Source organism: Microtus ochrogaster, unplaced genomic scaffold (genome assembly GCF_000317375.1).
Source record: "Microtus ochrogaster isolate Prairie Vole_2 unplaced genomic scaffold, MicOch1.0 UNK12, whole genome shotgun sequence".
NCBI classification, from domain to species: Eukaryota; Metazoa; Chordata; class Mammalia; order Rodentia; family Cricetidae; genus Microtus; species Microtus ochrogaster.
The window spans coordinates 5,674,476-5,691,527 of NW_004949110.1; the positions used below are offsets into that span (position 1 = coordinate 5,674,476).

At 37.4% G+C, this 17,052-nt stretch overlaps 1 protein-coding gene across 1 annotated transcript in view; it reads right to left on the reverse strand.

The window, feature by feature from the left end:
• Positions 1–17,052, reverse strand: part of Trpc1 (transient receptor potential cation channel subfamily C member 1) — a 54,672-nt gene that overhangs the window by 8,145 nt on the left and 29,475 nt on the right. The window contains exons 6-10 of the mRNA XM_013353570.2: positions 11,599–11,730; positions 9,535–9,730; positions 6,184–6,520; positions 4,280–4,419; positions 2,423–2,566 (exon numbers count right to left, since the gene is read on the reverse strand). Of these exons, the coding sequence (XP_013209024.1) occupies positions 2,423–2,566; positions 4,280–4,419; positions 6,184–6,520; positions 9,535–9,730; positions 11,599–11,730 (949 nt within the window). The remainder of the gene's footprint in view (positions 1–2,422; positions 2,567–4,279; positions 4,420–6,183; positions 6,521–9,534; positions 9,731–11,598; positions 11,731–17,052) is intronic.

A 17,052-nucleotide genomic window follows, 5' to 3' on the forward strand; every position in this document is an offset into this window, starting at 1 on the left:
AGTCAATGCGCATCAACTTCACTGAGAAACCCTGTTTCAAAAAAAAATAAGGTGGAGGGCAATCAAGAGAGACATGTGAAATCAACCTCAGACCTCCTTACATATGTGTACATACAAATGAACACATACATAAATTTTAACTGAAAAAAGAAAGAGGCAAAGAGTAAGAGAATGACAGAGAGAGAGAGAGTAAATGGGGTGATCATAAGATACTACTATGAACAACAAATTGGGTAGTCCAAATAGACAGATTCCTAGATATATACAACCTCAATAATAAGTCATGAAGATAGAGACAGTCTGGATAGATCTATAACCACTGAAAAAACAGAATCAATAATAAAAATCTCTTAACAAGGATCAGATGACTTCAGTGGAAAACTATGAAATGTTTTCTAAAATTTAATACAAATCCATTGTGAAGAATTTGGAAAATGTTTAATTCATTTTATAAGGCCAATGATAAAAAATATCATTTATATCACCCTGATGCCAACTGCAGACAAAGACTATAAGAAAATAGTGATATAGGCTTAAATATCCCTGAAATAAACGTATAAAATGCTTTACCAAAATAAGGGCCAGTAAGATGGCTCAGCAGATAAAGGCACGTGCTGCCTGGTCAGACAATTGAGTTAGGTCTGTAGAACTCACATGCTATGGAACATGCACATATATGGTGATCTGAATAAAAATAGCACCCATAGTCTTATATATTTGAATGCTTGGCCACTGCGAGTGGAACAGCTTGAATGGATTAGAAGGTATGGCCTTGTTGGAGGTCTATCACTGGGAGTGGGCTTTGAGCCTTCAAAAGCCCACGTCAGGCCCAGTCTCTGTCTCTCTGTCTCTGTCTCTGTGCCTTGTCTTTCTCCCTCTCCACCTCCTCATAGCCTTCTCCCTACTCTCCCTCCCTGTCCCTACTACCTGTGGATCAAAATGTAAAGCTCTCAGCTCCAGGGTCATGTCTACTTGTGTGTTGTCATGTTCCCCCCATGTTGATAATGGACTAACCCTCTGAAACTGTAAGCAAGCCCCTAATTAAATGTTTTCTTTTATAAGTGTTGCCTTGGTCATAGTGTCTCTTTACAACAATAAAACACTGACTAAGACAGTACCCATACACCAAAATATTAAAAAAAAAACAAATGTAATAAAAATTATAAAAGAAAAATGTCTTTACCCAAATACTATCAAACCAAACTCAATAGTACATGAAAAAAGCACATACATGTCCCAACTAGAATTTATCTTTGGCATACAAAAAAATAATTTATGAGGAACAAATCAGGAACTAACATTCTCCAATGGCTTCTGCCTCAGTTCCTGCTCCAAAGTTTCTGCCTTGACTTCCTGCTTTGACTTTCTTCAATGATGGATCTTGATGTAGAACTTTAAGCTTAAATATTCCCTTTCCTTTACAAGTTCCTTTGGGTCATGGTGTTTATCAGAGAGAGAGAAAGAGAAAAAAAACCCAAAGAACAATAAACCTTAACTAAGACAGAAATTGGTACTAGGCCATGCGGCACAGCTGTGACAGACCTGACTGTGGCGGCAACTGAACTATTTACATCTATCGTTATTTCCTCCTCTTTAATTCATCTGGACTTTTTTCCTTTTTTCTCTTTTACTGTCTTATTTTGATAATTTTAAATGTCATTTCATGTCCTCTGTTGGTTTATTAACTCTAACTGCTTTATTTCATAGATTGCCTTAGGGTTTATGACACCCATCTTATCACAGCCTAGTTTTAAGTGATATCATATCACTTTGTATACAGTTGAAAGAAAGCCTTACAATAGTGGATTTCCATTCTCCCAGCCTGGCTTTATGTTCATATTGCTATTCATTCCACATGTACATATTTATGTATTAAAATCATATAGATAGTATTTTTTATTAAAAGCCAACTATCTTTCAAAGTTAAAATATGAACCTTATTTTGGTAAAAAAAAAAAAAAACAGACTTTTTTGATGCTCTTTTTTTGGGGGAGTGGGGGTTGAGACAGGGTTTCTTTGTGTAACAACCCTAGCTGTCCTGGAACCACTTTGTAGACCAAGCTGGCCTTGAACTCACAGAGATCTGCCTGCCTCTGCCTCTTTGACTGCTGAGATTAAAGGCATGTGCCATCATCACCCAACTTGTTACTCCTTTCTGTGAAGCATAACAATTATTTTAAGGATATCTATGGCCAGAAAATGAAGAAAGGACCAGAGCTTGATTGAACCAAAGGCCATTGGACCACAGCTTGATAAAGTTTCAATTCTTGAAAGAAAATTACTTATGAGCCAGAAGCAAAGTACTTGCTAGTCATTTTCAAATCCCAAGTGTAGTTTTAACATCATGAGAACAGTGTTGAAATGAATAATCAGATACAATAGTAGTGATATATAACAAACATTATTTAAGACCTTTATTTACCTGCAGTGGACCCAAAATCGAGCTGGTTGTATACATAAAAAAGAGCCGAAGGTAACTCAAAACGTTTGCAAATGCAAAAAGCCCTTCTGCTACAAGTGTAGGGTGGAATGCATCCCAGTCCTTCCGGTCAGCAAAGTCATGAAACTGTAGGCAGAAAGAGAAGCCAAAGTCAATCAGGAAAATGAAGAGACATATGAAATGTCTAAAAGAAAACTATCATAACTGTCTTCTTGTAGGAAACTTAAATAATGTTTTAGCCAAATAAAAGCTTTCCACGTATACTAGGAAATAGCACTTTATATGCAGAAATTTACCAGAAATTCTTTGGTTAAAAAAAAAAAAAACCACAACGGGTCATAAAACTTAGCATTAGGGGCTAGAGATATATAGCTCAGTGGTTAAGAGCACTGGCTGCTCTTCCAGAGGTCCTGAGTTCAATTTCCAGCAACCACATGGTGATTCACAATCATCTATAGTGGAATCTAATGCCCTCTTTTGGCAAAAAGGCACACTGCAGATAAAGCACATAAAATAAATAAATTTTTTTTAAAAAGCAAAATAAAACAAAAAACACTTATTATTACACTTTTTATGAGTAAAATATTGGCAGTTTTCCTTAAATTTTATAACACAAATTGTGAGAATGGATGCTGTCAGTTAATCAGATGCCATACTAAACTTAGACATTTGACTCAGGAATTTAGAGCAAACCACAAAAGTTGCCCCTCTTTCAAGTAGAAAAATGCATTGTTATAACTAGACATGGGGCATCTCCCTGTCCCAGCTGTTCTGTGGGACTGTTAGCCACGCATCCTTCCACTCTCAATGTGTCCTGTTTGGATTAGAAAACTACTTCTAGAACTAAAGAACTTAGTCTGAAAAATGAATGTGACCCAACTATCAGGCCATTCATTTACATATGACCAATTTTGATTGTTTTCACGCCGGGCGGTGGTGGCGCACGCCTTTAATCCCAGCACTCGGGAGGCAGAGGCAGGAGGATCTCTGTGAGTTCGAGGCCAGCCTGGTCTACAACGAGCTAGTTCCAGGACAGGAACCAAAAAAGCTACAGAGAAACCCAGTCTCGAAAATAAAAAAATAAAAAAAAAAAAAAAAGAAACTTCTCACTTCAGTCATTGAATCTCTCTCTGACCAACATGTTAGGAAACAGATGTTAAATAAGCCGGTAAGAATCACTTTGCTCTTTCTATAATCTATAAATAGCCAAAATAAAATCATGAAATGTTATATATCTTAGTCCCTTAAATGTAACACCCCATAGCTAACATAGAGCTTATTACATTTTCTGGCTCTGAGAAACCATAAATATTGATGAGTGTAAAATTAGAAGAGGTCTTAAGTATATATGGTAAATGAGCTAAATGAAGAAATAAGACACTTGGTAGAAAGCAAATACCTGGCATCTGTATTTAAATCACCTTTTAAAAAACACCATAATCTTAGGTATGTTGCCTAATATCTCTAAGTCATTTTTTTATTTGCAAAATGAGGATAAGGAGAATCTTAAAGAATTCCTATGAGAATGTAATTAGATACAGTATATCTAACATAGACCACAGAATCTAGCATATGTAGGTAATCTTCAATTGTGAGGATTAAATTAAATGCAGTACATCTAACACCAACCATGGGACCCAACATATGGCAGGTAACCATCACTGAAAAGGTAAACTACTCAAACTACTGAAAAAGTAAGCAACTAGATCCACACAGATTGCTTTAAAATGAAAACACACCAGACACAGATTTGGGTTTCTAGTAACTCTGAGTTACATAGCTAAGTATATTAGTCCTTTAAATAAATGTCTGTATCTTTGATTGACAGTGAACAGTCACCTTGTTGTGAGCCACCACTTTGAGGGCAAAGGTTGCCAAGTAGAGGGAATTCATGACAAAGCTGAGCTGATTACGCGACTCTTCTAAAAAGTCTTCCAGCCCTTCATACCAGAGTCTCTTAATGTCCGACCAGATCATCCCTAAAACAGTAAAACAGCAGATTCATTAATTCAATAATAAACTAAATAATACTTGAAGAGCAAGTGTTTATAACACTTGGGTTAACTATAGCTGTATTACAAAGGCACTTGAGCTGGGGGGCAGGAGAGGGAAGAAGAGCCTTTTAGTGAAAAGCTTTTAAAATTTGAAAGAAAAAAAATAAATGTCATGTAAACATTTATTAAATATGTAAAACTCATAAAATATCTTTTAGAAAATAAAAACATTTATTATTTCAAACTCTTATCATTTCCTTTTTTTGTTTGTTTTTTGTTTTTCACGACAGGCTTTCTCTGTCACTTTTAGAGACTGCTCTGCAACTCACTTTGTAGACGAGGCTGGCCTCGAACTCATGGGATTTGCCTGCCTCTGCCTCCCGAGTAATGGGATTAAAGGCCATGCACCGCACCACACAGGGCTAACTCTTATCATTTCTTCAGAGCTTATATTTCCATGACAAATAACTGACCTACAGACTGAGTCACAAGGGAGCTCTTTTAATCTCAATGTAAATAACATCTTTATAATATAAAGTGAATTATAACTATAAAGCTTGGTAAATTCTTAGTAATAAAACCACTGATACAATGAAACAAAATAGTTGTTAAGATGCCTGAAAGTGAAATTTAAGTTTTAAGATACCTAAAAAAATATATGCCATATACAAAAGAGCATTCACTCATAAAAAATTATACTTCCTGCTTAATAATCATTAACATAGTCCAAGAATAAATGATTTTAGGGCTAAGGACAAATTGCTTGTCATGCAAGATTGGGGAAGTGAGTTCAGATCGCCAACACAGACATAAAAAGCCAAGTGCATCAGCATACACCAGTAACCCTAGTGCTGTAGAGGCCAAGACGGGCAGATCCCTAGAGCCAGCCAGCTTGTCCACATTGGTGAAAACCAGGTTCTGTGAGCGACCTGTCTCAAAAAACAAGGTGGAAAACAACTGAGCAATACATTCATCCAACTGTGACTTTTGGCACCTGTGCATGTACATGCAAACATGTACATATAAATACAATTTTTAAAAATAAACTTTTAATCTACAAGCTCAAAGCTCAGTTATGTGTAAGCATGATGATTTGAGTTAGAGTCCTAGCACTCACACAAAGCCAGGTATGTCAGCATACACATGTAATACCAACAGCAGAAACAGGATGATCACAAGGGCCTGCTGACCAGCCAGCATGGTCTAATCACCAAGTCCCACCCCTCAGTGAGAAGTAAGGTGGATATTCCTAAGGAATAACACCCAGGGTTTATTGCTAGCCTCTATTTACACAAGTACACTATCATGTAAGAGGAAATTGAAAAATTCCACCCGGTAGAGAAGCTTCTTAAGCAGGAAGGTAAACAAATCCAAGTAGTTTTAAATTTCATGTATTTAAGGAATATAAAGTTATAAAATCAGGAACATTAACCTTCATAAAAGTATGAGATAAACTGGGTGGTGGTGGCACACACCTTTAATCTCAGCATTCAGCAGGCAGAGGCAGGCGCATCTCTGAGAGTTCGAGGCCAGCCTGGTCTACAAGAGCTAGTTCCAGGACAGGCTCAGAGAAACCCTGTCTTGAAAAAGAAAAAGTATTAGATAAATGATCATGAAATAAATAAATAAATGTTCATATTTTACCTGTGACAAAAGACAAAATTGCAAATTGAACTCCATGTTCATAATGTCACAAAGCAAGGAATATTAAATAACAAGGCAAATCTTTCAAAGTCACTTGACACTTACCAATAATCCACAGTATGAGAAGGTAGTCTATTCTCTCAAGGGCTGGCCCCATTGTATTTTTCTTGTCTTCATTGTAGACTAGTGAGTACAGATTTAGTAACAGCAAGAATGTGAAATATGATGCTCCATGAATAATAAATTTCATAAAAGGTGTGTGAATGATTCTGCCAAATTGAGATTTGGGAGCTATCAAATAACATAGAGACAAAACTGGCCAGAAGATGCCAACTGTCAAAACAGTCATTATCTTCTTACAGGTGGGCTTACGGCGGTAACCTGACATCTGTCCAAACCAAACGGTGTTCAGGAACTGCTGGCAATTTGACTGGGAGACAAACTGAAAAGGACATACATACAGAAACATAAAAAACAAAAAAGGGAAATAAAACCTTTAAATAGTAACTGGATGATATTCAGTCTTAACATTAGATGAAAATACCTTACATACTGTAATATGTCCTTTTCCTTTTATAACTAAGAGTATAGAGGCTCAGAGCATAGACTATGGAGCCTGATTACACAGTTCAAATTCAAACTCTAGCACAGATTAGATAACTATGAATAAGTTTTCAGCCTCTCTAAGCTTCCCAGTCCTCATCTCTAATATCTGGATAGCAATAGTGAAGATTAAGCATCAAATTCTTAGTATACCACCTTATTCACAGCGCAATGCCATTTTAGGGATCAAAAATATTAGCAACCTACTGCATTGAGCTGATCACATTTAAAGACTATCAAGAGCCTTTAAAAACCAGCACAAAGACAAACAGTATGTATATGTTAATATGCAGTCCATAGAGATAGCACTAACTAATCTTTTAGAAAGTGTTGGCTTTAGCTTCTGGGTTGTGAGAAACTCAGACGGCATGACAAAAAGTGGTCCATGTATTAGATCTCTGCACACTTCATGAAAGTCCTGGGAGGAACTTAAACTACGTCAGAGACACTGACCGTAGTGCTGAGGACTGAAGCTAGGCCTTGCACATGGTAGACAAGCTCTACCACTCAGCTGCAGCTGTGTCCTCAGACCAGGCTGGCTCTTGGCTTGTGATCTTCCTGCCTCAGCAGCTGGGATTACAGGCCTGAGCCATTAAAAATACTCTCTTAAAAACCATTTTTCAGCTTTATTTATGTGTATGTATGTTTTACCTACACATATGTATGTACACCATTATATGCATGGTATTCACAGAGGTAAGAACAATGCATCAGATATTTGTGAAACACCATGTGGGTTTTGGGAATTGAACCAGGTGTCCTCAGCAACAAGTGCTCTAAATCACTGAGCCACTACTCCAGCCCCTTAAAAATAAGATACTCTTAAACTTGGCTAATGTTGAATTTCACGTGAGAAGAAAATCTCAAATAAGAGCAAAATGCTAGTTCAAGTACAGAAGTTAATTTGTACAAGTTACACAGAGTTTCTCAGCTTACAAATTTAAATGGCAATATTTTCTAATAGAACGTAATCAGATTTCATATTACTAAAGTATAATCATATTATTCAAGTAATGTAAAATAGCATTTTGTGAATATTATGTTTTTAAAAGATTTTGGTGGCACACGCCTTTAATTCCAGCACTCAGGAGATAGAGGCAGGTGAATATCTGAATTTCAAGGTCAGTTTGGTCTACAGAGCAAGTTCCAGGACAGTCAGGGATATACAGAGAAACCCTGTCTTGAAAAGCAAAAACAAAAAAAGATTTATCTTGATAGTTCAGGAATCTAATTCACAGAATTTTAGCCTGCAATAAAAAAACAACTGCACAGCATCCTATCATGCTTATTAAGAATTTTTCTAATGTAACTCTACTCATTTTAGCAATGATTTATGTCATTTTTTAATTTTTTATGTGTATAAACACTTTGCTTGCACGTATGTCTATGTACCAGTGTGTGCTTGGTGCCCACAGAGACCAGAAGAGAGCACTGGACACCCTGAACCTGGAGTTAGAGACAGTTGTGAGCAGCCATTTGGGTGCTGGAAGATGAACCTCGGTCCGCTAGGCTATGTTCCTATAACCACTCAGCCATCCCTGCAGTCCCTTACTTCATCCCCCATTTTTCTGTTGGATTCCAGTGAGATGCCTGGGAATGAAAGTCTTTCTTCCCAAACCACTTTTAGCAGCAGCCAGAACTTAGGGGATGTCACCTTTCCGTAAATATTAAAGAAAACTCAACCCTAACACTATACTTGACATCCCTTAATTAGAAATTATATTAAGTAGTATCTAGAATAACAAGATTTCAGCTACAAATGTGCTAAGTGGTTTGAGGCATGGAACAAAGATTCTCTAATATTCCTGTCATCAAGAGGTGGAGGGAGGAGGAAATCACTGTTAACATCTGTCCTTTAATTCAGTAACCTGTGATTACTATAGCCAGCAGAAGAGACTACATTCTAGCATAAGGGACATAATATGACCTCTGAAAGGCTTCTTTCACCTTCTTCATATAAATACTGACTTTTAGAGGCTGAAGAGATGGCTTAGAGGTTAAGGGCACTGGCTGTTTTTGCAGAGGTCGTGAGTTCAGTTCCTAGAAATCACGTGTTGGCTCACAACCATCTGTAATGAGATCTGGTGCCCCCTTCTGGCCTGCAGGCAGACGTGCAGACAGAACACTGTATACATAATAAATCTTTTTTAAAAAAAGAAAAAAAAGGCTGGGCGGTGGTGGCGCACGCCTTTAATCCCAGCACTTGGGAGGCTGAGGCAGGCGGATCTCTGGGAGTTCGAGGCCAGCCTGGTCTACAAGAGCTAGTTCCAGGACAGGCTCCAAAGCCACAGAGAAACCCTGTCTCGAAAAACCAAAAAAAAAAAAAAAAAAAAAAAAAAAAAAAGAAAGAAAGAAAGAAAGGAAGGAAGGAAGGAAGGAAGGAAAAAAAATATTTACCAAAAAACAAAAACAACCCTGACTTTTAGAGTTAGGAGTTGCCCTGTAAAAAGGTCCTCCACCCCAAAGCCACCAAGCCGTAAAAAGCTCAAGAAACACAGACACACGAAAACACACCAGTCAGCCCTTAGCTGCTTCTTGGCCCATGGCCTCACTGACTGCTGTAATTACCGTGCTCTTCCCAGGTTTCAGTTTTGAGTTCTCAGGAGCTCCACTTTCTGAGCACCCATCTGAGACCATGCTATTCATGGTCCCAGCTAATGGTCACACCCCAGAGTTCCGAGGGACCACCCTACAAACAGTATCTACTTCTATTTTCAGATGCTAGCATGGCCCTTCCTTCAAGTTATGAATGTGTTCTATATTGTTACACTTTTTTATTTTATTTGAGAACCAAACAATAAACAAAATAAAGGTAAAGAAAATAATTTAGACATATCGCAGAAGCCTTCATACCTCCTTTTGGTTATATTTGATAGCAAGTTTTAGACGACTTAAATTCATTCTTTCTTCTAGTAGTCCCCGTTTGTCAAGAGGCTCATCACTAGATGTATGGTTTAGTATAACTTCCAGTTCACGTGAATTCCGGGCTTGTGCAAGCAAATCTTTAGCAAACATTTTGCACTGACGGGCTAGCTCTTCATAATCATTCCTATAAAATGCATAGTCTGCTATTAGGAATGTCATTCCCACTGCCCAATGAGATTACACCACTAGAAATTACTTTACTCAATAATCTTTAAATTCTGACAGGGCCACAGAAGATCTGCTCGTTTCCTGCAACAGTCACAGGAGTCTCCACAACTGTGGAGAAATAAGCTTCCTGTGCCCACACTGATAATTTCAGATGAACACAGTATACTTACTATATTGATACCCTGAGAAATGCTTATAAAACTTGGTCAATTTTTCACCTAACTCACTTCTCTCGTTCTCTGTAAGATGGCTAAAATTTCCCTTGACATTATTCATATAAACAATATTTTGATATTATTAGATGATTTTTACCTACAGTAACTTCAATAATCCACAATGTACACACTACTTCTAATACTGATTAAGTATTGTGACTCATTTAAAGTGTTCACTTGAGTGAAATTCACAATGGCATATCCCAAGGAACTCTCTTTAGAAGTGCTAGTTTCCAAACCTTACCACTGTCTTTGACTTACTTACAAAAACTGTACTTAATATAATTTATGAGAAATGAAGATGTTTTAGTACATAATTGTTTATTAAATATAAATTATATTAAATTTATAACTCAGCTAAACAAAAATAAGTATATTACAAACAACTATGAGTCATGAATCAGAGGCTGGATTTTAGAAAATAATTTTATTTAGCTTTTCCCCTCATTAAAAAGCAAGGTGAACAGGAAGGCTGCTTAGTCTTTGCACATGGCAAAAATTCCTGTGAACTGGCTATATGTAGCTAGACTTAAAATTCACAACTTTTCCTTAAAGGCAACATTTTTCTCATTCTTTGCATTACTCCATAACCTGTGAATAATTAGTTGTTCAACAATTAGTTCTTCAGGAAATGAAATATTTATTATATTACATGCCTTTTGGTTTAGGAATATAAATGCAGATGGAAACATGCATCAAAGGTGTTATTGCAAAGGCATCTCATTTTAAATGAATATTTAATAGACTGCTAGAGCAAAATATATAATTTGTTAAACTGTTTAATCTCTAATAGATTACAGGACAATTAAGTGGCTGTATAGTGATGAGCAAAGATATTGTTCCTTAAATATGACTTCACGAGGATTTTGTCCCATTTTGTTTTGCTTTTGTTTTTAAAGACAGGGTCTCACTTTGTAGCCCTGGCTGCCTGGAATCACTGGGTAGACAAGGCTGGCCTGAGAACTCACAAAAGTGAGCTCTGCCTCCCAAGAGCTGGGATTAAAGGTGTGTGCCGCCACGCCCTATCCTCATTTTATGAGTTCACCAAAGTGTATAGATGTCATATTGAGGGTTTTTTTTTTTTTAATGCAATGTACTTAAAGAATAGCAGTTCTAAACCTGAAAACTTAAATGTAGTCTTTCGTAAGTCTCTGGACTCAGAACTTTCAGGAACACACTATAAATGATTGTATTAAGGCTAAAAAAAAAAACCCTGTGCTTTCTGATCCTGCTCTGCAAGTGTGAAGGAACTTTGTTGACTTTCAAGATGGGGCCACATAGGCAATTGTGACAGGAAAGTGGGTTCGTGTACAGTTCCTGTTGGCACTTTGAAAATGGGAGCTGGTAAGAGGGTACTAGAAATACTCACCATAGGAGGACTGCAAGGTTTGCCTGGGGACTGTGTGGTTACAGAAGGGCAAAGCACAGAGGAGGAGTCAACTAATCAGCACCAACATGTTACTTTGACAGAGAAAGAAAATTCCAAATGGCAACAACATTACTCATCTTAGATTAACTGTAAATAAATGCAAATTATCATGCATCCTATAAACAGACTGAAGCAGAAGATTCTACGACAAAAGACATAACGACATCCATTCTTCCCCACCTGAATTCCACCTCCACAAGGCTGAGTTCTTTTAAGTCAGCACTAAGTTCAAATGCTCTCAGGATTGGATCCTCCTCTGTTAACATTATTAGAGCTGGGCTGGCTAGACATCTATAGATATCAAGACGAAACCTGTGATAAAATTAGATTACACAACGTAAAAAAAATTGCCCTTGTTAGTTTTAATATGCAATGTTTATAAACTTATAAAGTACAAAATATTAAAATATGCTTATTTCAAGATAATTTCCCTAACACCTAAAACTTAAATATTTTGAAAAACAAATACTGAAAAATGTTGTCCACTGCTCTAAGTTACCAATTCTCTTTAAATATTCAAAATTTTGGCTGCCTTGATATAGCTGTAATTTCAGCTCTCAGGCAGCTGAGATAGGATTGGGAGCTTGAAGGTTACACAGAGTCTGGATTATGTATATTATTGTGTCTTCTTTGAATTTTTTGACTGTGAAGGAGCTAAGTACAGAGAGACATTTCATTGTATGAACTGCAAAGATAAACCAACACAAAGGTATCTTGATTTCAGAATTTGGGTCTAAGGATATGTTGCTTTGGAAAAGAGGTTCTTCTTTTGTTTCCACAGAGGATGAGAACCTGTGGAATCCTTCCAGACTAATATGGTTTGATGGACCAAGACCCCTTAAAAGGTCACTGTGAACACCCACTCAAAAAATTAATTTGCCCAATAAAAAGCAGGAAGCAGTTTGAAGAGAACATGCTCAAATTTCCAAATATTGTTTGTATATGTTTGTTTACATTTAAAGGGAGATATGCTATAATAGAGATTTGCATTGGTATGAATCTTGGTCTACTGATACAAATTTAAGGTCAATTTTGTTATATGTATATTTCTGCTCTTGATTAAGGTATTGTGTTTGTGTAGCTCATTTAAAATGTAATGAATAATTAATAAATATAGGTTAATAGAGAGTCATTTATAATAGTCAAGCTTGTAGTCATATTAGTTAGGTTTTCTAGATATATAGAGATTTATTTTAGTTAGATAGATAACTTGAAACCTTTCAAAGACTACAGAATATGGCATTTAAAATTTCTTAAGAACTTAGACTTTTCATGACAATGAGACTCATCTGCTCCTGGCAGCACCAATCTACTTCAAGAGGATGATGGACATTGAAGAAACTCCTTATAGAGTTTGCTAACCATTTTGGCAAGAAACTGCTCTTGCCTGGACTACTTGATGTTATGCTATATGTACTGGACATGCAGAATCCACAGAAAAATGACTGCTGAAGTTGCCTAAAGAAGGTGACACAGTTCTTTGGGGTTCCTGCTTCATGAAAGAGTCTTCCAGACATTCTGCAGGACACAGACGAAAGTGACTGACAAACTGCCAATATAGGTGGAATTGTCTTTGAAATTTCCTGCTTCATGGGAAAGTCTGCTAGATACTATGGACCTGTGAGCTGAAGATTGGATGCCCCAATGATATAGAAGAACTTTGAGCAGGAAGATGTCTCTTTCAATTCTAGAGGTCTGGAAGTTGCTTACAATGCACTTCCTGTTTACTTAGATAATATTATATCCTTCTGGAGTCTTTGATGGAGTTGAAGAATTTATTGTTATAGTCTTCCTTAGTTATAATAAAAGATAAAGTAGGTATAAATATTATAACCATAATTTTTACTTGATACCTATTTTGTAATATGTAATCTTACTAGGTTAAAGTTAAAAACCTTTCTTTTTGTTTAAACAGAAAAGGAGAAATGGTGTGGGAAATCTTTGTGTCTATGTGTTGCTTTTATTGGTTAATGAATAAAGAAACTGATTTGGCCTATAGCAGGGCAGAACTTAGCTAGGTGGGGCAAACTAAACTGAATGCTCGGAGAAAAATGACAGAGTCAGAGAGAAATCATGTAACCCCACCAGAGATAGATGCTGAAACTTTACCTGGTAAGCCACAGCCTCGAGGCGATACACAGATTAATGGAGATGGGTTAAATAATATGAAGAGTTAGCCAATTAGAAGCTAGAGCTGTAGTAAATGGAGCGGCGGGCTGTGTCCCACCACCCAGCTCCTGGCCGCCGGGCTAGCTTAATCCCTTAAATAATCATACAGAGATCCGTATTAATTAAATTGCTGCCTGGCCCATTAGCTCTAGCCTCTTATTGGCTAACTCTCACATCTTGATTCACCTCATTTCTAATAATCTGTATGTCACCACGAGGCTGTGGCATACCAGGAAATATTCAGCATGTCTAACCTGGCAGCTTCATGACGGGTAGCTTCCTCTCCCTGCCTTCTTCCTCCCAGCATTCTGTTCCATCTACTCCACCCACATAAATTCTGTCCTATCAAAAGGCCAAGGCAGTCTCTTGATTCAACCAATGAAAGCAACATATAGTCAGAATGACCTCCTACACCATAGAGCTAATGGGCTGAGCAGTGATTTAATTAATACAGTTTCTGAGTGGTTATTTCGGGGCTGAGCAGCCGGAAACAAACAAGCGGTCTCCTTACAACAGAGGATTGCTTGAACTCAAGGTTAGTTTGGGTAACATAGCAAGATACCACCTAAAAAACAAAACAAACAGCATCCAATTGTCTGCATCAACTTTTCAAGTAGCTCAGATTATGGGCATGTACCACCATATCTGTATCTTAAGTATTTCTGAAGAAGCAACTGCCTGCACTATAATTACTAAATATGTATAGACAACTTATCTCTATGCTTTCATCAATATATCTACATTGATTAATTTTATCATTACTTTTAGATGACATTCAGGCACAAGTGGGCTTCAGTGAAGCTGCACAACACAATACAGGCAGAAACACTCCAAATTTGCTGTTCGATTTTGAATTTTTAGCCATTTCACATTTGCAAACCTTTTACTGTTGACAAGTTTTATGCTCTTCCCATTGAGTTTAAGAAGTTATGGCTGAGCTCTGCCTCAATCCTTCCTATTCCCTGTTCAATAAAGAGCTATAGTTTTGTCAGGTTCATGCTAGTAAACCTGCAACTTTGGTCTAGAAGAACCAAATAGTGGACAGGACAAAATGACCAATGGAAAACTAGGTTATCAAGACTGAGCCTGCAAGTCAAGATGAGGCCAGTAGAGGACCAACCAGAAATGTCAAGAGATACTCTGGAAATGAGAAAACCACAGATGGATTAATAGGATTTACATAAATCCCTAGCTGACTAGACAATTACACATATGTGGGTAACTCATAAGTTTAGAAAAAGAAAAGACCTAAAGAAGTATTAAGAAGTTACTTAATGCAGGATCATGTGCAGGATCCATAAGCAACCAAATGATTCCATTTAGGTAAGATTTGAAAAAACAGTACCAACATGGATATAAAAATTAGACTCTGTTGTTTTTATGTACTGGGAGAGTTGCTAAAACAAAGTTTTGGTTTGACATGGTTAAACTCTAAAGTTAAAGTGATCAATGATAAACTTTATAAATATACTAGCTTAGAGTTTCTATTGCTGTGAAGAGACCCCATGACCATAATAATCTTATGAAGAAAAGTGTTTAAAGGGGTGGCTTACATTTTCATAGGTTTAGTCCATTATCATCATGGTATACCACGGTGGCATGCAGGGAGTCATGGTGCTGGAAAAGTAGCTGAGAGTCCTACATCTTGACTCACAGGCAACTGGAACTAGACTCGGTCACTGGGTGGTATCTTGAGCATATATGAGACCACAAAGCCTGCCTCCACAGTGACACATTTCCTCCAACAAGACCATACCTATTACAACAAGGCTACACCTCCTAATAGTGCCACTCCTTTTGGGGGCCATTTTCTTTCAAAGCATTAATATCACTTCCTGGCCCCCCAAAGGCTTGTAGCCATATCACAGTGCAAAAATGCATTCAGTCCAACTTCAAAAATCCCCATGATCTATAAGTCTCAGACTTATTTATTTAAAAGTCTAAAGTTCAAAGTCTCTTCTGAAATTCATACTATCTCTTAACTGTAATCCCCTGTAAAATAAAATTCAAAAAGCAGATCACGTACTTCCAACACATAGTGGCACAGGATATATATTACCATTCCAAATATAAGGAAGGGAACATAGAGAGGAAATACTGGACCAAAGCAAGACCAAAAACCAACTAGGCAAACTCCAAACTCTGCATCTCCATGTATGATGTTAAAACACTTTCCAGATCTCCAACTCCTTTCAGCTTTGTTGACTGCAACACACTTTCTCTTGCAGCTAGAACATGGCCCCTCATTCAATTACAGTGTCACCAGCTTTCTGTTTTCCATGGTTTCCTTCACTGTCTAAGCTTGGCTATTCTGGAACTTGCTCTGTAGACCAGGCTGGCCTCAAACTCAAAGATCCACCAGCCTCTGCCTTCCAAGTGACGTATTAAAGGATTAAAGGCGTGAGCCACCAATTGCCTCTAAGCTTCTTTCTTTCTTTCTTTCTTTCTTTCTTTCTTTCTTTCTTTCTTTCTTTCTGTCTGTCTCTTTTTCTTTCTTTCCTTTCTACCTTCCTTTCTTCCTTTTCTTTCCTCCTTCCCTCCCTTCCATTCTTTTTTTATTCATTTATTTTTTTTTTGTATGAGTGCTCTGTCTGCCTATGCAGCTTTATGCCAGAAGAGTGCATCATATCTCACATGACTGTAAGCCACCATGTGGTTGCTAGTTACTGAATTCAGGCCCTCTGGAAGAGCAGCCAGTGCTCTTAACCGCTGAACCATCTCTCCAGCACCAACTTTTCTTTAATTCCTTTTCACAAGTTGGGAACTTAGCTGGGTGGGATCTTGTCCTGAGGTTACCACTCCCTTTAGTCCATTTCTTAATCTGTTTATCTCTTTGAACACCAAACACTGGATTTAGCTCTAACACAAGACTGGTATTCCTTTACTCCTCAGCTTGCTCCTTTTCATTATAAATCTTTATAAGCATGAATACTAGTAGTGACAGTCTATACTAGGTTTGTGGTAGTCTGAATAAAATCTCAAAACAATATATTCTGTTGTGTTATTAGTGGTAATTCAAATGAAGATTTATAATGAACAAAAGCAAGCTGAGCAAATAAAAATTCAGAACATACAGATTGATAAAAGAGGCATCAGGAAGTGGAATAGACCTAAATTCTGTGTTCAAGGACATAAACAGATTTAAGAAATGGAATAAAGGAGTAGTGAACTCAGGGCAAGATTCCACCCAGGTAAATTTCCAACTTGTGAAAGGGAACTAAAGAAAAGCGTAGGGGCTGGAAAGATGGCTCAGAGGTGAAGAGTACTGGCTGCTTTTCCAGAAGTCTTGAGTTCAATTCCCAGCAACCACATGGTGGCTCACAACCATCTCTAATGAGATCTGGTGTCCTCTTCTGACCTGCAGGCATACGTGCTGACAGAACACTGTATGCATAATAAATAAACCTAAAAAAAGAGAACGAAATGCTTAGAGCAAGATATAGTGATGCATGCCTTTGGGCCAGC